The following is a 22,224-nucleotide window of genomic DNA, read 5'->3' as shown; positions in this document are numbered from 1 at the left end:
TAATCCCTGAAATCTAGCACTGTGTATGTGTGTATTTCATAAAGGAACTTTTTTTTTTAAGGTTTTATTCATTTATTCATGAGAGACACACACAGAGAGAGAGTTAGAGACACAGGCAGAGGGAGAAGCAGGCTCTCTGCTGGTAGCCAGACGCAGGACTTGATCCTGGGACTCAGGGATCCTGGCCTGAGCGGAAGGCAGATCCTCAACCACTGAGCTACCCAGGCATCCCCACAAAGGAACTTTTAACCAGTATTGCACCAAGAAGAATAATTGCTAGATGAATATATGTTGAGTGAGTGCTTATTGACTTACCTCATTTAATCCTTACAACAATCTTCTGTGTTAGGATTCTGTCAAGCATACAAGGAAAGTGAGAGCATGAAGAGTAGTTAATTTTCCTAGGGTCACACTGCTAGTAAGTGACAGAGCTAGAATCCAAGAAACATAGGACTCCTGACTGTAAAGCGGGTGCTTTTTTGCCAACAGCCTTCCTATAAAAATAATTTTAAGAAGAATCTTTTCCTGTATCTCTTAAAATATATCAAAACAAGTGATCAATTTTTATGTAAATTGAATAATTTGCTACTGTGTGTGTATAGTAGGCCAGGTATTATTCCCGTTTTGTAAATTAAGGTGGCATTCAAGGTCACATAGCTAGTGAAGAAACCCAGGTCTTCTGACACTGCTATTTTCCATTGCTACCTCCAAGTGATGACTTTAGACCACAAAAGTACATGGAATGAGTGTGTGTAGAACTGGTGAAATCTAAGTAAGCTCTGTGTATTGTACCATAGGAAAAAAAAAAGAAGAAAGAAGAAAAAAATCATTTTTTAGGAACAGTGCACCCAAAGAAATATTTTAAAAATATTTTAAGACTCTTAATTACTTTCTTTAAAGCCCATAGAAAAGTAGAGCTAAATTTGAAGAGAGATTAGATTATTTGCTGAATGTTTCACATAGGATATGAAACAATCCACCTGTTGAATTTCTTTCCATGACTTCTTAGATATCCACCTCTCAAAACAACTGAGCAAATAAACTTCCTATTTATGTGTCAACTTTATGAAGATAAAAATCCAGGAAAAAAAACAGGATTTCATTGTTTAAATGCTTAAGAATTAGAATGATAGGGATACCTGCGTGGCTCAGCGGTTTAGTGCCTGCCTTTGGCCCAGAACTTTGATCCTGGAGAACTGGGATCTAGTCCCACGTCAGGCTCCCTGCATGGAGCCTGCTTCTCCCTCTGTGACTCTGCCTCTCTCTTTCTGTGTTTCTCATGAATAATAAATAAAAATCTTTAAAAAACAATTAGAGTAATAGGAGATAAAAGTAGTATATGGGCACTGTAAGTACTATATAGACACTGAGTGCTGCTTCAATAATAGAGCTCATTTCTAGGAAAGGCTTTTCATTCCTTAGCATTGCAGTAGAACTTCTATTTTTGTAGAAGTTTATTTTTGTAGAAGTACTTCGATTTTTCCTTTTGCACTGGCTATATTAAAACATAGATGACAGTTGTATCCGTTTGGCTTGATATATACTTCAAAAATGGATCCTGTCTCTGCAGAAGCTCACTGGTGTCAATCCAGCCTGATATAGAGGCTTTAAGTATCTTATGTGGATCTAGATGGTGCCTCTCTCTGGTGAACTAAAGTTATCTTTACCCTAGACTTAGGTTATCATGATGACACTGGATAGCAGTTAGCCCAACCCAGAAGACTTATGTGTTTAGGACGTCCCAGAAAACCTGGTTGTTAATATTATCCTTGGGACTGAAATGGGATTTAAGAAGTTCTTTGTAATCCTAAACTCCATAACCAAACTTATAGCAAGTTATGTGTGTATTTGATTTGTTTTCTATAACTTAATTGGCCAGTCGTTTATTGCAGGTAAATATAGCAAGGAATGTACTGGCTCTAGATTTTGAATGCTGACTGTTATAGCCTATATTATATGGAATTAAAGTGATTTGGAAATCTTTTCTGGCATAGGATTGAAAATTAGAAATGACTAAACAACTTAGACATATAATAAACATAGTACTTTAGAAAGTATTTGAAGAGTTCATTGTTCTCAGGTCCTTTCCTGCTTCCCTTGAACTTTTTACTTTTGTATATTTATTTGTCTTTGTTTACCAACTGAGAAGAATATTGGGTAGAAAAATAGGATGTCTCATGAGGAGTTTTCTTCTTACTGTAAATATGAGTTTTGGAATTTGGGTTTTTTGGGGGGGGGATTTTTTTTAATGCGAGTATGGAATCTGCTTTTTGCTGTTGAAGCTGTACATGTTGCAGAGGAAGACATCAGCCCCCATCCCTTTCCAGCCATTATAGAGAAAATAAATGGCCCATGATGATGATATGTTATATGGTAAAGTTAATAGTATGACACTCCCATAGTTACATTAGGTTATATTAGACTTTGCCTTGCTAGCATACTCAGTCTCACTCTCCTGGTGGCCTTGAGAGGTAAGCTGCTTTTTTGTGAACTGCCTACGAAGAGAGCCACATGGTAGGGAACCATGGATAGCCCCTAGGAGCTGAGGTTGGCCTCTGGGTGAAAATAGCAAAATACTGACACTTGCAGCCCTGTAGCTGTGAAGAAAAGCTGAGTGAGCTTGTAAGCAAGTTTTCCCCCCTCAAGCTTACAGATGAGAACACAGCCCAGCTGATACTTTGATTGAAGCTAGATGAGACCCTAAAGCAGAAAACCCAGGTAGGCTGGGTTCTTGGAAAGTAATCCTCAAGAAAAGGAAGTGAGAGGTTAGGGAAACCAGTTAAAGAGATCTGTTCTTCAAATTTCTATTTAAAAGCATTAGTGAGGCCTTCAAATATTTAAATCATTTAATTTAATCATTTAAATTTTATTTAAATATTTAAATTTATTTATTATTTTTATTATTTATTATTTATTATTTTTTAAATTTATTTAAATATTTAAATCATTTAATTTAATCATTTAAATCATGGCATTTTTATGAAGAGAACAATACATGCTTTGAATCTGTTCTTAGATCAGTAGGATAATGAACTACTTATGCTTACTGAGAAAGTTATCAAGAGGAAAAGAAAGTATCAATTAACTTCTGAAGAATTTGGAGGATAGATTATCAAATTAACTCCAGTTTCTAAATTTCCTTTTTTTTTTATTGTGGTAAAATATATGTCATATAAATTTACCATCTTAACCATTTTTAAGTGTACAGTTCAGTGGTATTAAATTCATTCATAGTGTTGTGCAAACATTACCACCACTCATCTGTGGAAGTCTTCATCTTGCAAAACTGAAACTCTCTACACATTAGATAATACTCATCCCCTTTCCCCATCCCCTCAGCCCCTGGGGATTCTGGTTTCTGCTTTCTGTTTATGAATCTGGCTATTCTAGTTACCTCATATAAATAGACTCATACAGTATTTGTCTTTTTGTGACTGGCTTGTTTCACTTAGCATAATGTCCTCAAGGTTCTTCCACACTGTAGCATATGTTAGAATTTCATTCCTTTTTAAGGCTGAATAATACTCCATTGTATGTTTACACCACGTTTTACTTATCCATTCATCCAATTTGGTTATAAGGGCACTAACTTTGAACCCCCATTACACAAAATCCCAAGAAAAAAGTTTCACTTTTCTCATTTCTAGACCTATATTACAAAAGATTAGTTATTATTATTAGATTTTGAATTTCCTCAATAAAGGCAGACGTTTAATCGCTAAGCCACTTAGGCATCTCTCCTCTATTCTATTTATAACATTGTTCTTTTGAGATACTATTTTTAAACCTGTTAACAACAGACACAAGGTTTATGTTTATATCATTAATTAGTATTTTCCCATGCAGAATTCTACAAGATATCATTTTGTAATAAGATACACTTAGTACAAATTATTTTTAAAAATATTCCTTAGCTTTTTTTTCATTTTCAGATCGTTATTCCCTACAACTAGGTGTATTATTTAAAATATCTTGAGACACCTAGGTGGCTCAGCGGTTGAGCATCTGCCTTTGGCTCAGGACATGATCCCAGAGTTCCAGGATCCAATCCTACATCAGGCTCCCTGCATGGAGCCTGCTTCTACCTCTGCCTGTCTCTGCCCCTCTCTCTCTGTGTCTCTCATGAATAAATAAATAAAATCTTAAAAAAAATTGCATTCCAGGAATGAATGTATCAAATATTTAGGGAAGCTTTATTCCTCTGTGATGGAATATGCATCTCTCCACCATACCGTGCTATCTCTTCAATTTCTCTTACAAGTTAAGCCATATCAGAAACCCAAGATCACAAGTATAAAGTGAAAAAAGTTCCATGCATGTTACCAAATTCCAGGATTACATTTCTTAATCTGCTGTCCTAAGGATTCTTATAAACCTGCTTTTTAAGAAAAAAAATGACGCTCAACTGCTGAGCCACCCAGGCGTTCCTAGAATCCAATTCTAATACAAAAATTGTGGGATTCAAGGGAAAAATGTAGACTAAACTGTTTTCTTATGAAATAGTAATATTCATCTCAAGAGAAAGTATAAGGAAAAAGGAATCCTATTCATAATAGTTATCACAAATAATAATTTGTTAGTCATGTTTCATAAAAATACATAAAGGAGAGAATAAAATATTAATGGAGCAAATAAAACTCTGGGTGGAAAGGCTAAAAAAAAAACAGTGTTACTAAATTAATATATGGATTGAACACACTATTGGTTACATTACAAAAAGGATATTTCATAAGTTATGATAATCATAAATGGGATATATATGGGAAACTCATTGTATACATTTAAGCACCAAAACAACACTTGTAAGAGCTGCTTGAAAGGGTTTTAAAAATGGATATAGGTTTTAGAACTAGATCTAAGTTTATAGATTTCTAGATTTAAAAAGTAGGTATTAGTTGGGGCATCTGGGTGGCTCAGTCAGTAGTGTCCCACTCTTGATTTCTGTTCAGGCCATGATCTTAGGGTCATGGGACCAGGCCCTGAATGGGGCTTCACACTTAGTGGGGAATCTCCTTGAGATTCTCTCTCTCCTTCTCCCTCCTCCACCCCACCCCACCCCACGCTTGATTACCTAAGGTAATTTTCCTAAGACTACCAAAAAAGGAAAGATTCCATAAGTCCCCATATTCCCTCACTCTGCCTTCAAACTGTGGCATCCCACCACTGACTTCTGATACAGTCTTTGCTGTCCTGCTGGCCACTTCCTTGTGTGTATTTAGTAAACTTCTATCTCTGTTGTTCTGCTTGGATGAATTCTTTCACTATCTGCACTACTGGCATCCATCTGAACGTATTCATATTTGAATGAATATGAATACCCATAGTTGGTGGCCCTGCTATCTGATTTGGAGGCTCCACAATAAGGATAACCAGTAATATCGTTGCCATTAGTCATAGATATGGCACTTAAATTTGCGAAGTACTGTTAAAATGCTTCATAAATAGTAACTCATTTACTTCTCAAACCAATCCTGAAGGGTAAGTACTGTCATTATTCCCCATTTTACAGATGATTCACAAAAAGGGTAACTGATTTGTTCAAAGTCACATGGTAGAGGGTGCAACCCAGAAAAGAGTTCATGCTCTTAAGCCATTATGACATATTGAACCTTAAACACAACTCTTTCTAATTTATATACACTCAACTGCAAAACAATTAAATGTGAATAATTTTATAATAACAACTAAATCCAGAAAGTATCACAATAATAAATATAAATGGGCTAAACTCATCTACTAATATAAAAAAAATGAGGCAGTCCTATAAATCAGCAGGCTGAGGAACAACATTGGAAAAAAACAAATAATGTTAGTCTCTTTTGTGTTTAAAAACAAACACACCAAAAACTCCTAAAATATGTGTACATGTATAAATGGATAGGAGTCACAGGTATACAGCATTAAATACAATGGTTACCTTTTGGAAGGAGAGGAAACTTAGAAGTAAAGAAGAAAGACTTCTCAGCTTTACTCTCTCTCTCTCTCTCTCTATATATATATATATATATATACACACACATATATATTTTAAAAGACTTATTTATTTGAGAGAGAGAGAGAATGCTCTAAAGGGGGGGGAGGGAGAGAGAGAGAAAGAAAGAATCTCAAGCAGACTGCCCTGAGCATAGAGCTAGTTGCAGCGCTGGATCCCACGACCTCAAGATCATGACCTAAGCTGAAACCAAGAGTCAGACACTCAACAAACTGAGCCACCCAGTCACTCCTCTTCTGTATATTTTTATGTTGTTTGAATCCTGTCAAAAATATGTAATATGGGGGATCCCTGGGTGGCGCAGCGGTTTGGTGCCTGCCTTTGGCCCAGGGCGCGATCCTGGAGACCCAGGATCGAATCCCACATCAGGCTCCCGGTGCATGGAGCCTGCTTCTCCCTCCGCCTGTGTCTCTGCCTCTCTCTCTCTCTCTGTGACTATCATAAATTAAAAAAAAAAAAAAAATGTAATATGGGTAGCCCAGGTGGCTCAGTGGTTAAGCACCACCTTTGGCCCAGGGTGTGATCCTGGAGACCCGGGATCAAGTCCCACATTGGGCTCCCTGCATGGAGCCTGCTTCTCTCACTGCCTGTGTCTGCCTCTCTCTCTCTCTCTCATAAATAAATAAAATCTATTAAAAAATATGTAATGTAACTAGTGTCTTTAAAGTTTGTGTAGGTAGTAAATAATGTCAAAGAGAAAATATTCCAAAATGTTACCACTAAATAGCTCTGAAAAGTAGAATTGGAGGTAATAGAAACAAGACCATTCTTCCCTTTTCCCTATGTCTACTTTGAATTTAAAAATGTTACAACGAAAAAAATAAAAATGTTACAATGAGCATCTTTGAATTAGCAAACAAAGAAGAGACTGTGTGATCATTTTCTCTTGCCTTTCCTCTTACATAAATTATTTGTCCCTGTGCTTTGCCTTTACCTACCGACTAGATAGTTTTTACAGACTTCATTGAAACATTGTCCATGAGTAGACTTCAGGAAGTATATGATTTTAATGATATTTGCAGTTTAAAGTCTTGTCTGTCGACATCATATTGTTATGTAGGTGTTGGCTTAAATATTATGTCTTTGGTTAAGTGGGACTTCTTTTGACTATCAAAAGAGCCTTCTGGTCTTTATCACACTGTCTTGTTATATTATCATTATAGTGTTGTCGTCATCTGTCTATTTTTTGCTTAATTTTTTAAAAAAAATTGTTCTACTTCATTAAAATATAAGATCTGTGAGAGGAAGAATGTGCTTTGATCTTCTTATATTGGGGCCTAATATAATTCTTGGCATATTATAAGTATTTAATAAATAAATGCTTGTTGCCTAAATGAAAAAAGGTCATATTCTTAAAAGTTCAGAAACTTATTTGTGTTACACTGTCCTAGAATGGTTTAGCTTTGGGGAACTAATTGATGATAATTCATTGGAGTCTAGTAATCAGAATCCTAGTTTGTTTATTTATGGTGGTAGAAAGAAGTAGTATAATAAAGCTGGATATGCATTATTATGCCAGAACCAAATTTTTATCAAGAATAAAAATTGAGGGACACCTGGGTGGCTCAATGGTTGAGCATCTGCCTTTGGTTGAGAGTGTGATCCCTGGGGTCCTGGGATCAAGTTTCACATTGGGCTCCCTGTAGGGAGCCTGATTCTCCCTCTGCGTATGTCTCTGCTTCTCTCTCTCTCTCTCTCTCTCATGAACAAATAAAATTTTCAAAAAAAAAAAAAAAAAAAAAAAAAAGAATTGAATAACACATGGAAATTGTGAAAAAGAGTTGGGTGGTATTAAAAAATACTAAATACTTTATTCTGTCTTTAGATTATATTGCTTAACAAGTATATTATCTAGTAAATATTTGCTCTTGGTCCTGAGAATTGTGAGAGGCAATATGAATGATTTGTTTTTGCTGGTCCAGTCACAAAAACAAGTGCCAGCCCAGTTGGATGGTGGGTTTGATTATATACCTATGTAAACAAAGAGGAGCATTAAGTTAATTTTGTTACAAATCAAAGAGAAGTATAAAACATAGGGATAGTTCCATAAAAATATTCAAAATAATAAAGAAATACTAACATTCACTAGTGAAAATGCACATTTCCATTTTCCATGTTTCTAAGTAGAATAAATCCGGTTTTTTCCACAAGTCAAAACTATACCATTCATTTTCAAAAGACAGAGGCAGATATTTTAAAAAAATAAAATTAAAAAAATATATATTTAAGAAATATTTGGTAAAATTGAAAAATAGTACAATGTAGTAGCACTGATTATTACTTTTCATGCACTATAGTGTAGTAGACAGGCAGTGTAGAATAGTTAGATCTCACTGTGTGCCTGGGATTCAGTTTTAGCTCTGCCTACCACTAGCTGCATGACCTTAGGTAAATCATTTTCGCTGTGGCTCAGTTTCCTCATCTTGGGGTAATAGATCTTTCTTCATAAAGTTGTTGAGAGATTTAAACAAGAATGTGTGTATGTAAAAAAAAAAAATGTGTGTATGTGTGTTTGTAGTTGTACAAAATGGTGCTTGGCAGTAAGTAAGTGTCACTACAATTGTTATTCAATTGTAGTGGGGAGCCTGCTTCTCCCTCTCTCTCTCTCTCCCTTCCTTTACTCCCCCCCCACTTGTGCTCAGTTTCTCTCTCTCTCTCTTGCTTGCTCTTGCTCTCAAATAAAATCTTAATAGATATAGAGAGAGCATTTACCATTACTGTGCTGAGAATGGAATCCTGCCCTAAAGGAATACAGAGTTTATGTTTCTACTTTCATCCCAGTTCTTTTTTCGTGTGTCTTATATCCAAGAGACTAAATTCAAGATATATAGTTTAATCTTAGTCTTTAACTTATTTCCCAGTTTTATTGACATTTAATTAATATATAACATTATATTAAAGTTGATAGCAAATGATTTGATATTTGTATATATTGTGAAATGATTAACGTGGTAAGTTTAACATCCATCACCTAACATAGCTACACATTTTTTTCTTGTGATGACTACTTTTAAGATCTATAAGGTGAATAGTTCTGGGGATGTAATGTATAGCATGGTAACTATAGTTAAAAATACATATTTGTATATTTGAAAGTTACAAAAAGTAGATTGATCTTTAATTTTCACCTGATATTTAAAGAGATGCTTAGGAAATTGACCACCTGCCTAAAATAAAATATTTTAAAGTCATTTTAAATCTTGTTTCATAGATGTTTGTTTGCTACTAATGGGTGTGAGCAAGTTAGATATTCTATATCGAAGACTTCTCCTCACAAAACTTTTTATCAGAGGATGGGGTAGGCCAGAAGATCTCAAAAGGTGAGTTTTTTTTTTTTCAAAATGCTTATTCTAAATTTGTTTTCGTAAACATTTAAAAAAAATTTTAGTGATAAAATTCTTTACTATAAATATAAAATGACAAATTAAGCGTTAAAAGTATATAAAATGTAATTATTTCCTTTTGTCTTTTTAATTATTTCCTGTTTTAAACCATATAATCATAAATCGAACTGTTGAACTATTTTAAGATTAAAAATAAAGAGCTCCTAAAGACAAACTAGATTTTTAACTTTAATTGTTTTTAAGTTGCTTAGCGTTCCAGGGACTTAGCTTCCTCGGGTAACTTGAATTTGTTATGACGTTAAAGCTGAGATACACCATAGCTCATGGAAATATCTGGACTTAAGAAAGTGAATCTTCAGGATTTATCCCTTTAATTATGAGTCTTGTATATGTTAATTGCTTTTTGAACAATGATATTTCTCACATATTTTATGAGGCAAAATGTCCAACTTGAATAAAAACCAGTAGATTCATTTTTTTCCTCTAATGATTCAAATTAAATTTTGACATAGCTTATGAACTGGACTTACAAATTTTTCAGCATTATACATCATTTTCAGTACAGTGGGCATAATGAATTTTTTCTTTTTTTTTCCTGCTTATCATAATAGACTCTTCGAATTCAGAAAGATGATTGGAAATCGAGAAAGATGTCAGAATCTGGTTTCAAGTGATTATCCAGTACACATTGATAAGGTATTCAAATGAGAGAAATGAAGTTACAGAGATTCTGGTTTAATATAAATATGTATCAAGAGTAGGCTGAATGGGGACGCCTGGATGGCTCAGCTGTTGAGTGTCTGCCTTTGGCTTAGGTCCTGATCCCATGATCAGGTTTGAGTTCTGCATCGGGCTCCCTGCGGGGAGCCTGCTCCTCCCTCTGCCTGTGTCTCTGCCTCTGTCTCTTGTGTTTCTCATGAATAAATAAATAAAATCTTTAAAAAAAAAAAAGAGTAGGCTGAATGTTGGAGTATAATAACAGTAAACAAAACATGAGTACAACATAGATTTTTAATTTAATATTATTAAAATAAATACCATATTATCCTAAAAGGTTGCTTATTATAATTATCATTCATGTATATTTGAGAGCATATATTTGGTACTTGCCTAAATATAGGAAAATATATTGGGCAGCCTGGGTGACTCAGCAGTTTAGCGCCTGCCTTCAGCCCAGGGCATGATCCTGGAGTCCCAGGATCAAGTCCCACGTCAGGCTCCCTGCATGGAGCCTCCTTCTCCATCTGCCTGTGTCTCTGCCTCTTTCTTTCTCTCTCTCTCTTTCTGTCTCTCATTAATAAATAAATAAATAAACCTTAATATATATATATATATATATGAAAATATTTGTCTTGATCTGTTTCACTTGATCTTAACCAAAAGGCTGAGAAGCGATAAGTCTCAATGTTTTTGAGCCCCGTTTTGTATCTTTAGGATCAGGAGGGTTAAAATAAATTATTCAACATTTCAGAAGAATTCTAAGTAATGCAGGGAAGTATTCTAGTTGGAAAATCCGCGCATGAGAAGTTGTTATCAAAACAGCTTTTAAATAACATCAGGGAAACGTTATGTAGTTAATTGTTGAGAGAAGGATAGAAAGAAAATGCTAGGGACTCCTGGGTGGCTCAGCGGTTTAGCGCCTGCTTTAGGCCCAGGGCATGATCCTGGAGTCCAGGGATCGAGTTCCGTGTCGGCTGCGTCAAGCTCCCTGCATGGAGCCGACTTCTCCCTCTGCCTGTGCCTCTCTCTCTCTGTCTCTCATGAATACATAAATAAAAATCTTAAAAAAGAAAAAGAAAACGGCTTATCATTAGAGAAGATGAGAAAATATATTTGAAATAGTTTTGTTTTTTTAGCAACCATATGTTTTTCTGTAAAGCAGTTCTAGGTCTATATAATTGAATAATTGAGGTATTGTTGGGGAGGGGATAAAAATGCCTGGGCTTCACATCCCTTATTGCCCTTTAACCTACGTAACTCTAGTTTCCTCTCTTATATGTATTGCATATCTTTAGAAGATTTCACTTTTCAAAATAGTTCCACTGCTAAAAACAAAATTTTATAAATTAGAAATCCCTTGTCTATACCATATAGCTCTTCTTTTTGTAGCTTCTGGATTTAGAACATTTCTCCCTCAATTTTGCTAAATATTTCTATTTTCTCTGTTTTTTTTTTTTTTCTATTAAAAATCATAGACTTGGGACACCTGGATGGCTCAGCGGTTGAGTGTCTGCCTTCGGCTCAGGTTCTGATCCTGAGATCTGGGATTGAGTCCCACATCGGGCTCCTTGTGGGACTGCTTCTCCCTCTGCCTATGTCTCTGCCTCTGTCTCTCTTCTCTCTATGTCTCTCATGAATAAATATATAAAATCTTTTTTAAAAAAATCATAGACTTAAACAAATTAAAAGTATACCAAGTAAAAAATCAAAACTCTCAACTTTCTGCCACTTTCCACCACTTAATTCCATTTCTCTCCCAAGGAAGAGTTACTTTAAGATTTTGGAATGCATTCTTAGAGAGTTCCTTCCTCTCTCTATTCTCCCCATCACTGTCTCTCTTGGTTTTTATTTTTATTTTTTTATTTTTATTTTTATTTTTTTTAAATGCTTGTTTTTTTTTCTTTTTAATTTTTTATTTATTTATGATAGTCACAGAGAGAGAGAGAGAGAGAGGCAGAGACACAGGCGGAGGGAGAAGCAGGCTCCATGAACCGGGAGCCTGATGTGGGATTCGATCCCGGGTCTCTAGGATCGCGCCCTGGGCCAAAGGCAGGCGCCAAACCGCTGCGCCACCCAGGGATCCCTCTCTCTTGGTTTTTAAAAACCGATATAAATCACCTGCCATGGAATTCACCCTTTTAAAGTGTGCAATTCAGTGTTGTTTTTTATTACTACATTCCCAAGATGTGCAGTCCTCACCACTATCATTACCTAATTCCAGAATATTTTTATCTCACCAAAAAGAAACCATATTCCCATATAACATTAGCTGTTACTTCCCACTTCCACACAGCTTCCTACCTTCTGGCAGCCATTAATCTGCTATCTCTATGAATTCACCTATTCTAGACATTGCATATGGAATTATATAGTAAAAGACCTTTGGATCTGGTTTATTTCACTTAGCAAATTTTCAGTTTTCATCCATGTTATCTAACAGTACTTCACTTTTTTATTGTTAAATAATATTCCATTGTATAGACATGTGACATCTTGTTTATCCATTTATCAGCTGAGGGGCATTTGGGTTTCTCCTTTTTGACTAAATGGTGTATATATACAAAGGAATGTTATTCAGCAATCAAAAAGAATGAAATCTTAGCATTTGCAACAACATAGATGGAGCTAAATAAAAAGTATTATGCTAAGTGAAATAAGTCAGAGAAAAACAGATACCATATGATTTTACTCATGTGGAATTTAAGAAACAAAACAAAGGAACAAAGGGGAAAAAAAGAGAGGGAGGCAAAGAAACAGACTCTTAACTGTAGAGAACAAATTGATGGTACCAGAGGAGAGGCAGGTAGTGGAATGGGTGAAACAGGTGATGGATATTAAGGAGGGCACTTGTGATGAGCACTGGGTGTTGTATGCTAAGTGATTAATCACTAAATTCTACATTTGAAACTAATATTGCACTGTATGTTAACTGGCTAGAATTTAAATTAAAACTTGGAAACTAAAAGAAACTTGTTAAAAAATGGGGAAAAAGAAGATAGGCTAATATGAACCAATAAAGGATTGAAAATGATTTGCCAAAATTTATTAAAACTCACTTCATGATAAAGTAGCATTTTAAGGGAATCCCAGGGTGGCTCAGGGGTTTAGTGCCTGCCTTTGGCCCAGGGCATGATCCTGGAGCCTCAGGATCGAGTCCTACCTGCATCAAGCTCCCTGAATGGAGCCTGCTTCTCCCTATGCCTGTCTCTCTCTCTCTTTCTCTCTCTCTCTCTCTGTCTCTCATGAAAAAATAAAATCTTTTTTTTAAAAGGAAAAAAGCATTTTAAGTCATTTGCAAAAAAAATGGATTATTTAATAAAAAATATTGACACTGTTGGCTAGAATCTGTGTTTTAAAATAAGCTGTGTTTTTTTTTTTATTTTTTTATTTTTATTTTTATTTATTTTATGATAGTCACAGAGAGAGAGAGAGAGGCAGAGACACAGGCGGAGGGAGAAGCAGGCTCCATGCACCGGGAGCCCGACGTGGGATTCGATCCCGGGTCTCCAGGATCGCGCCCTGGGCCAAAGGCAGGAGCCAAACCGCTGTGCCACCCAGGGATCCCCTAAAATAAGCTGTGCTTTAAAATAAGCTCATAAAGTTTTTTGTTTCCAATTTTAATGAAAATATGTAGTATTTACTGCTAATTTAATTTTGACTATTGTCCTGATAAAAAATTTTTACTTAAAAAAATAACTATTTGAGGGGCCCCTGGGTGGCTCAGTCAGTTAAATGTCTGACTTCTGGTTTCTGCTTGGGTTGTGCCCTAGGTAAGGCTCTGTGCTCAGCAGGGAGTCTTTGAGATTCTTTCCCTCTGCCCCTCCTCAGGTGCACGTGTGCACACACACTCTCTGAATCTCTGAAATAAATAAATCTTTTAAAGTATAACTATTTGAGGAGGGGAAGTTTAGGTGTTAAATATTAACAAATGCCTTTGCTATGTATGTAAATATATATTCTTATTTAATGTGTTGACATGACTCATTGCATCAGTGGATTGCTTAAAATGAGCCATTCTAACATATTTGACATCAAGTCAACCCTTATTTGATTGCAGTAAATTATTTTTACAGTTTATTTGTAAATTGTTCTCATGTTTATTTTTATACTTTTAAATTCTTCCAACTAGTATTTTATTTTGATTTATTTTGACTTATTTCGTGCTGTTGTACAAATGAGGTTTATTTATTAGTAAAGGATGTAAAAGGAAAGAAAATGTGTAAGAGTCATGTCTTTTTTTTTTTTTTTAAGATTTTATTTATTTATTCATGAAAGAAACAGAGAGAGAGGCAGAGATAAAGACAGCGAGAAGCAGACTCCTTGCAGGGAGCCCAATGCGGGACTCAATCCCGGGACTGGGATCCCGCCCTGAGCCAAAGGTAGATGCTCAACTGCTGAGCCACCCAGGTGTCCTGAACCATATATTTTTATTTATTTTTTTTAAAGATTTTGTTTATTTATGCATGAGAGACACACACACAGAGAGAGAGGGAGGGAGGCAGAGACACAGGCAGAGGGAGAAGCAGGATCCATGCAGGGAGCCTGATGTGGGGACTTGATCCCGCATCTCCAGGATCATGCCCTGGGCTGAAGGCGGTGCTAAACCCCAGAGCCACCCGAGCTATGTCTTTAGAAAGCTGAGTTGGGGGGTGATGCATGGATAGTACGGGCAGGTAAGTGTCAGACGCGGTTTAGGCTCAGGTCATGATCCCAGGGTCGTGAGATCAAAGCCCCACATTGGACTCTATGCTCAGTACGAAGTCGGCTTAAGACTCTCTCCCTCTCCCTCTGCCCCTACCCACTGAGCTTGCTTGCTTTCTCTCTAAAATGAATAAATCTTAAAAAAACAAAACTGGGGGAGAAAGAATATGTAGTCAAAGTTTTTAATTGAACTTTTTTATAGGAAAACATGTATGACAGACCAAGATATCTTAGTCTACATGTCTACATTTTGGATTTGCTTTTTTTTTAGATTGAAGAGCAATCAGATTGTAAGATCCTAGATGGACACTTTGTTTCCCCCATGGCCCACTATGTGCCTGATATAATGCCAATTGAATCTGTTATTGCAAGGTAAGAATTTTTATCCAGAAACTTAAAGTAGTAAGTTTTTTAAAATTTACAATTATAAGAAAATCATTTCCATGTTATTTTTAATTGCTTAGTTTTAATTACAGTCATTATTTGGCATTATTCCCATTAAATGTGGGGTGGGGCAGAATAAAAATATAGAGAGCTTTAGTATGTATTCAAACTTAAGTTGTTATCAACTTAAAATAGGCTGTTATAAAATGATTTATATAAGCCTGATAGAACCACAAAGCTAAAACCTATTGGATAAACAAAAGACAAAAAAAAAGAAATCTAACCATACTTCTAGAGAAAATCATCAGATCACAAAGGAAGAGACAAAAAAAAGGAAAGGAACAAAAGAATAATAAAATAGCCAGAAAACAATAAACAAAATGGCAATAATAAATTTGTATCTATCAATAATCACTTTAAATATAAATCAACTAAACTCTTTAATCAAAAGACAGACCAGCTGAATGGATTAAAAAACAGTACCTGGGGTTCCTGAGTGGCTCAGTTGGTTAAGCGTCTGCCCATTCAGCTCAGGTTGTGATCCCGGCATCCTGGGATCCAGCCCCATGTCCTGCTCCCTGCTTAGCAGGGAGTCTGCTTCTCCTTCTCCCTCTGCCCCTCCCCCTACTTGTGCGCGCTCTCTCTTTCTCTCTCTCTTTCTCTCTCTCTCTCTCTCTCAAATAAATAAAGAAAATCTTAAAAACAAACAGGATCCAACTATATGCTGCCTATAAGAGACTTAGCGCTTGCAGGAGCATCTGGCTGACTTAGTTGGAAGAGCGTGTGCCTCTTGATCTTAGGGTCATGCGTTTGAGCGCCATGTTGGGTGTAGAGATAACTTACATAGTAAATAAACTAAAAAAAACCTGTTAAACAAAAAAGAGACTTCAGATATAAGGACATACATAGACTGAACAGGATGGAAAAAGATATTCCATGCAAATGAATATCAAAAGAAAGTAGAGGTAGCTATACATCATACAAAATAGACTCTAAGACAAAAATTGGATAAGGGACAAAGAAGGTCATGATATAATGGTAAAGGGATCAATCTAATGGGAATATAATAACATTTGTAAATATTTATGCACTCAATATAGGAGTGAAATATATATATAAAAAATTAACAAATTTGAAGGCAGCAATTAATACTAGGGAGCTTTGATACCTGACATGCAACAATAGATAGATAATCCAAACCGAAAATCAGTAAGAAAATGTAGGATTCAAGCTATCCATTAGACCAGATGGACCTGGTTCAGTCGGATCCTGGCAGCAGCTGCAGCGGCTCTCATCTCTTCTGGCCCTTTTTGCTATCTCCCTTTCCCTTCTGGAAACATAGCCTCTGGGCGTGGCTGTTTCTGATGGTGTCATCAAAGTGTTCAATGACATGAAGGTACAGAAGTCTTCAACACCAGAGGAGGTGAAGAAGCGCAAGAAGGCAGTACTTTTCTGCCTGAGTGAGGACAAGAAGGACATCATCCTTGAGGAGGGCAAGGAGATCCTGGTAGGCAATGTGGGCCTGAATGTAGACACCCCTATGCCACCTTTGTCAAGATGCTACCAGACAAGGACTGCTGCTATGCCCTCTATGATACAACCTATGAGACCAAGAAGAACAAGAAGGAGGACCTGGTGTTTATCTTCTGGGCATCTGAATTTGCACCCCTTAAGAGCAAAATGATTTATGCCAGCTTCAAGGATGCCATCAATAAAAAAAGCTGACCAGGATCAAGCATGAATTACAAGCAAACTGCGATGAGGAGGTCAAGGACCGCTGTACCCTGGCAGAGAAACGGGGGGCAGTGCCATCATCTCTCTGGAGGGCAAGCCTTTGTGAGCCCCCTCCAGCCCCCTGCCTGGAGCATCTGGCAGCCCCAGACCTGCCCATGGGGGTTGCAGCTGCCCCCTTCCTGCCAGACCGGAGGGATTCAGGGGATCCCAGCAGGGGGAAGGCAATCTCTTCACCCCAGTTGCCAAACAGCCCCCTCACCCCCTGGACCTTCCTCCTCCCTCTATCCCTGATGGTTCTGGCTTTCCCAAACCCCCTTTGATCTTCTGATTCCTCTTGGGTTGAAGCAGACCAAGTTCCCCTAGGTACCTCAGTTTGGGGAGGAGCCTGTATTTTTTTTTAATGACATCCCAGTCCCCACCGGTTCCTCCCTTTTCCCATGCTGCAAACTTCTAACTGCAATAGTGACTCTGTGCTTGTCTGTTTAGTTCTGTGTATAAATGGAATGTTGTGGAGATGACCCTTCCTTGCACCGCCTGGTTCCCCTCCCCTTTTCTCCTGGTCTTGGCACTCATGGAAACAGGACCAGTAAGGGATCTTCAGTTAAAAAAAACCAACAGGGCAGCCCTGGGTGGCTCAGCGGTTTAGCGCCACCTTCGGCCCAGGGCCTGATCCTGGAGACCCGGGATCAAGTCCCGCCATTGGGCTTCTTGCGTGGAGCCTGCTTCTCCCTCTGCCTGTGTCTCTGCCGCTCTCTCTCTGTGTCTCTCATGAATAAATAAAATCTTTAAAAAACAACAACAATACACACAACAATAAAAAGACTCACTAAAAAAAAAAAAGACCAGATGGACTTAACATTCACAAAACATATCCAACAGCATCAGAATATATATTCTTCTAAAATTCACAGGGAGTATTCACCAGGATAGATCATATATCAGTCACAAAACAAATATTAATAAATTTAAGAAATTGAAATCATATCAAGCATCTTTTCCAACCACACTGGTATGAAATTAGAACAAGAAGAAAACTGGAAAACTCAAAAATATGTGTAAACAATATGCTGTTGAAACACCAGTGGGTCAAAGAAGGAATCAGAAATCAAATCACTTTGGGACAAATGATAATGAAAATACAACATACCCAAACTTACACAGGACAGCAAAAGCAGTTCTGAGAGGGAGGTTCATAATGGTAAACACTGACATTAAGAAAAAAGAAAGATCTTTTATAAAAGTAAACAACTTAGTTTATAATAGGAACTTAAAAGAACAAACTAAGCCCAAAGTTAATGGAAGGAATTAGTGTAGATCGAAGAGGAAATAAATAGTACTATAAAGATAATAGAACAATGAAACTAAGAGCTGTGATTTTGAAAAGATAAAGAAAATGGACAAACTTTATCTACACTAACCAAGAAGTAAAGAAAGAAGTCTCAAAATTAGAAATGAAAAAGGAGCCATTAAAAAAAAAAAGAAAGAAAAAGGAGCCATTACAGTTGATATCATATAAATAAAAGAGTCATAGAGACTACTGTGAACAATTATGCAACAACCAATTGGACAACTTAGAAGAATTGGATAAATTTCTAGAAAGTACAACCTACCAAGACTTAATTATGAAGAAATACAAAATCTGAACAGACCAGTTACCAAAAGGAGATTTAATCAGTAATCAGAAATTTCCTACAAAAAAACAAGTCTAGGACCAGATGGCTACATTGGTGAATTCTGCCAAAAATTTAAAGAAGAATTAATAATGACTCTCCTCAAACTCTTCAAAAAAATTGAAGAGGAGGGAGCCTTCTAAATTCATTTTACAAGGTCAACGTTACCTTGATACCAAAACCAGACAAGGAAGCCATAAGAAAATTACAAGCCAATATTCCTAATGAACATAGATGTAAAAATCCCCAACAAAATACTAACAATCCAAATTCAACGATACAAAAGGGATCATGTCCCATGATTAAGTGGAATTTATCCAAGGGATACAAAGATGGTTCAATATCTGTAAATCGATCACTGTGTTATACCAAAATGAAGGATAAAAATCATACATTGATCTCAATAGAAATAGGAAAAGCATTTGACAAATTCAACATCCATTTACGATAAAAAACTCTCAACAAACTGTATAGAAGGAACATACGTCAATATAATAAAGGCTATATATGACAAGCTCATAGCTAACATCATGTTCCATTGGAGAAACTAATTTTTTTTTCCTTTAAGATCAGGAACAAGACAAGTATGCACACTGTCACCACTTTAGTTCAACAGAATAGTGGAAGTCCTAGCCAGAGCAATTAGGCAAGAAAAAGAAAGACATCTAAATCAGAAAGGAAGAGATAAAACTGTCTCTGTTTACAGATGAAATGATATTATGTATAGAGAAGCCTGAAGGCTCCACCGAAAAACTGTTAGAACTAATAATAAGTTCAGTAAAGTTGCAGGATACAAACTGAATATACGAAAATCAATTGCATCTCTATGCACTAATACCAAGCCATCAGAAAGAAAAATTAAGAAAACAATCCTATTTCCAATTGCATCAAGAAGAATAAAATGCCTAGTGATAAATTTAAACCAAAGAGGTGAAAGATTAGTATACTGCAAACTATAAGACATTGATGAAAGAAATTGAAGATGATACAAATAAATGGAAACATACTGCATGCTTATGGATTAGAAAAATTAATATTGTTTAAACATCCATATGCTTGCAATCTACAGATGTATTGCAATCTCTATCAAAATTCCAGTGGCATTTTTCAAAAAAATACAACAAATAATCTTAAATTTTGTATGGAACCACAAAAAAACCTGACCAGCCAAAGCAATCTTGAATAAGAACAACAAATCTGGAGGGATCATATTCCCTGACTTCAAATTTTTATACTATATAGCTATAGTAATCAAGAGTATGGAATTGGCACAAAAAGAGACACATTGATCAATGAAAGAGAATAGAGAGCCCAGATATAAATCCACCATATATGGTCACTTAATTTGTGACAAAAGAACCAAGAATATACAATGGGGAGAGTCTCTTCAGTAAATGGTATTAGGAAGACTGGACAGCTGTAGGCAAAATAATGAAACTGGACAGATATCTTGCACCAAACAAAAATTAATTCAAAATGGAGTAAAGACTTAAACATAATGCTGAAACTATAAAGCTCCTAGAAGAAAGCATAGGCAGTCACCGGCTTGACATCAAGTCTTGAAGTTTAATTTTTTCTGGATCTGACACCCGAAGCAAGGCTACAAAAGCAAAAATAAACAACTAGGCCTACATCAAACTAAAAAAGCTTTTGCACAGCAAAGGAGACTGTCAACAAAAGGAAAGGGTAACCTATGAAATGGGAAAAAATATTTGCAAATCATATATCTGATAAGGGTTTAGTATCAAAATATCTAAACTTATACAACTTAAAGCAGAAAAACAAATGATTAAAAAATAGAGTAACTAATTTGACATTTTTCCAAAGAAGATATTCATATGGTCAACAAGTACCTGAAAAGGTGCTGAACATCACTAATCATCAAGAAAATGATATAGCATAAAAACAGACCCCAAAATGCCAAATACCAAAAGCAAAACCACAATTAAATATCACCTCATACCTGTTAGAATGGCTATATGGAAAAAACATCAAATGAAAGGCAAAATACTACAATAAGAAGATGACAAGTAGGGAAAACTTTTTTTCTTTTTTTAATTTTTTATTTTATTTTATTTTATCTTATTTTATTTATGACAGTCACACACACAGAGAGAGAGAGAGGCAGAGACACAGGCAGAGGGAGAAGCAGGCTCCATGCACCGGGAGCCCGACGTGGGACTTGATCCCGGGTCTCCAGGATCACGCCCTGGGCCAAAGGCAGGCGCCAAACCGCTGCGCCACCCAGGGATCCCGGAAAACTTTTTTTTCTACCATGGATTGCTCTTACACTCCAAATTGAAAAGCAAATTTTTTTAAAAAGATTTTTATTTATTTATTCATGAGAGACACAGAGAGAAAGAGAGGCAGAAACACAGGCAGAGGGAGAAGCAGGTTCTATGCAGGGAGCCTGACGTGGGACTCGATACTGGGTCTCAAGGATCATGCCCTGGGCCGAAGGCGGCGCTAAATTGCTGAGCCACCCGGGCTGCCCGAAAAACAAAATTGATGACAAACTACTTTATTGATAGAACAATAGCAAGCATTATTCCTACAAGGAGAAAAATCAGAGCTATCTAAAGAACTGTTTTTTCTAAAACTTACTTATATATATTGGTTTCTTTCCAAATAAGAATATATCATTATGGGGATCCCTGGGTGGCGCAGCGGTTTAGCGCCTGCCTTTGGCCCAGGGCGCAATCCTGGAGACCCGGGATCGAATCCCACATCAGGCTCCCGGTGCATGGAGCCTGCTTCTCCCTCTGCCTGTGTCTCTGCCTCTCTCTCTCTCTGTGACTATCATAAATAAATAAAAAATTTAAAAAAAAATTTAAGAATATATCATTATGCCATTTATAAAGCATATTTGTGGTATTGAGTGTGACAAAACATGAGAGACTTCTAACTCTGGGAAACGAACAAAGAGTAGCAGAAGAGGAGGTTGGGCAGGGTAATTGGGTGACAGGCACTGAGAACAGAACTTGATGGGATGAGCACTGGGTGTTATACTATATGTTGGCAAATCGAACTTCAATAAAAATAAAAAGATAAACTTGTATTGAACTAGGTAAAAATGATTACAATAAATTCTGCGTTTATATTGTACTGAATATCTTAATATCCTAATACAAAGCAAGTTTATAATATCTTAGTTGCCTTTGTGCAAACAATCATAATTTGAATGTCAAAAATCTGAATGATCTTTTCTCCCAAATAATTTAATTATGTAACTTCTACAAATTGAAAGTTAGTTAAAAAAACCTGTTAAAGAGAATTTCATTGATGTGTTTTGTTTTATATAGGTTCCAACTTATAGTTCCTAAAGAATGGAACAGCAAATATAAACCTGTATGCATTCATCTTGCTGGAACGGGAGATCATGTAAGACTCTATTATGATACCTTAATCCATAATTTGTTAACATATTGTGTGTAACACAGATGTGGTTATTATATTCTTTAAGTATGTCATCTTTTCTTTCCTTAGCATTACTGGAGACGACGAACGCTAATGGCTCGTCCTATGATTAAAGAAGCCCGAATGGCCTCTCTGTTATTAGAAAACCCTTATTATATCCTTTTGTAATACCTAGAAATCCTTTACTTATTTGTTCACAGATTTAGTTATCAAAAGGAATGATAGTAACCAGCTTTTCTAAACCAGTTAAATTTAGTTGTCA

General features: G+C 36.3%; 1 protein-coding gene and 1 pseudogene across 3 annotated transcripts in view; both read left to right on the top strand.

The window, feature by feature from the left end:
• ABHD18 (abhydrolase domain containing 18) overlaps window positions 1-22,224 on the top strand; it is a 45,670-nt gene that overhangs the window by 1,851 nt on the left and 21,595 nt on the right. The window contains exons 2-6 of one of the 3 annotated variants that reach the window (XM_072755283.1): window positions 9,204-9,312; window positions 9,948-10,032; window positions 15,029-15,129; window positions 21,848-21,926; window positions 22,032-22,118. In XM_072755283.1, coding sequence (XP_072611384.1) covers window positions 9,221-9,312; window positions 9,948-10,032; window positions 15,029-15,129; window positions 21,848-21,926; window positions 22,032-22,118 — 444 coding nt within the window. In that variant the 5' untranslated portion in view covers window positions 9,204-9,220. The remainder of the gene's footprint in view (window positions 1-9,203; window positions 9,313-9,947; window positions 10,033-15,028; window positions 15,130-21,847; window positions 21,927-22,031; window positions 22,119-22,224) is intronic. The other 2 variants (XM_072755284.1, XM_072755285.1) reach the window with 2 other exon arrangements.
• On the top strand, window positions 16,496-17,055 carry LOC112931593 (cofilin-1 pseudogene; annotated as a pseudogene).

Source organism: Vulpes vulpes, chromosome 4 (genome assembly GCF_048418805.1).
Source record: "Vulpes vulpes isolate BD-2025 chromosome 4, VulVul3, whole genome shotgun sequence".
Taxonomy (NCBI): domain Eukaryota; kingdom Metazoa; phylum Chordata; class Mammalia; order Carnivora; family Canidae; genus Vulpes; species Vulpes vulpes.
Note: the sequence above shows the minus strand (reverse complement) of the source record. Positions and strands in the feature narration are given on the sequence as shown.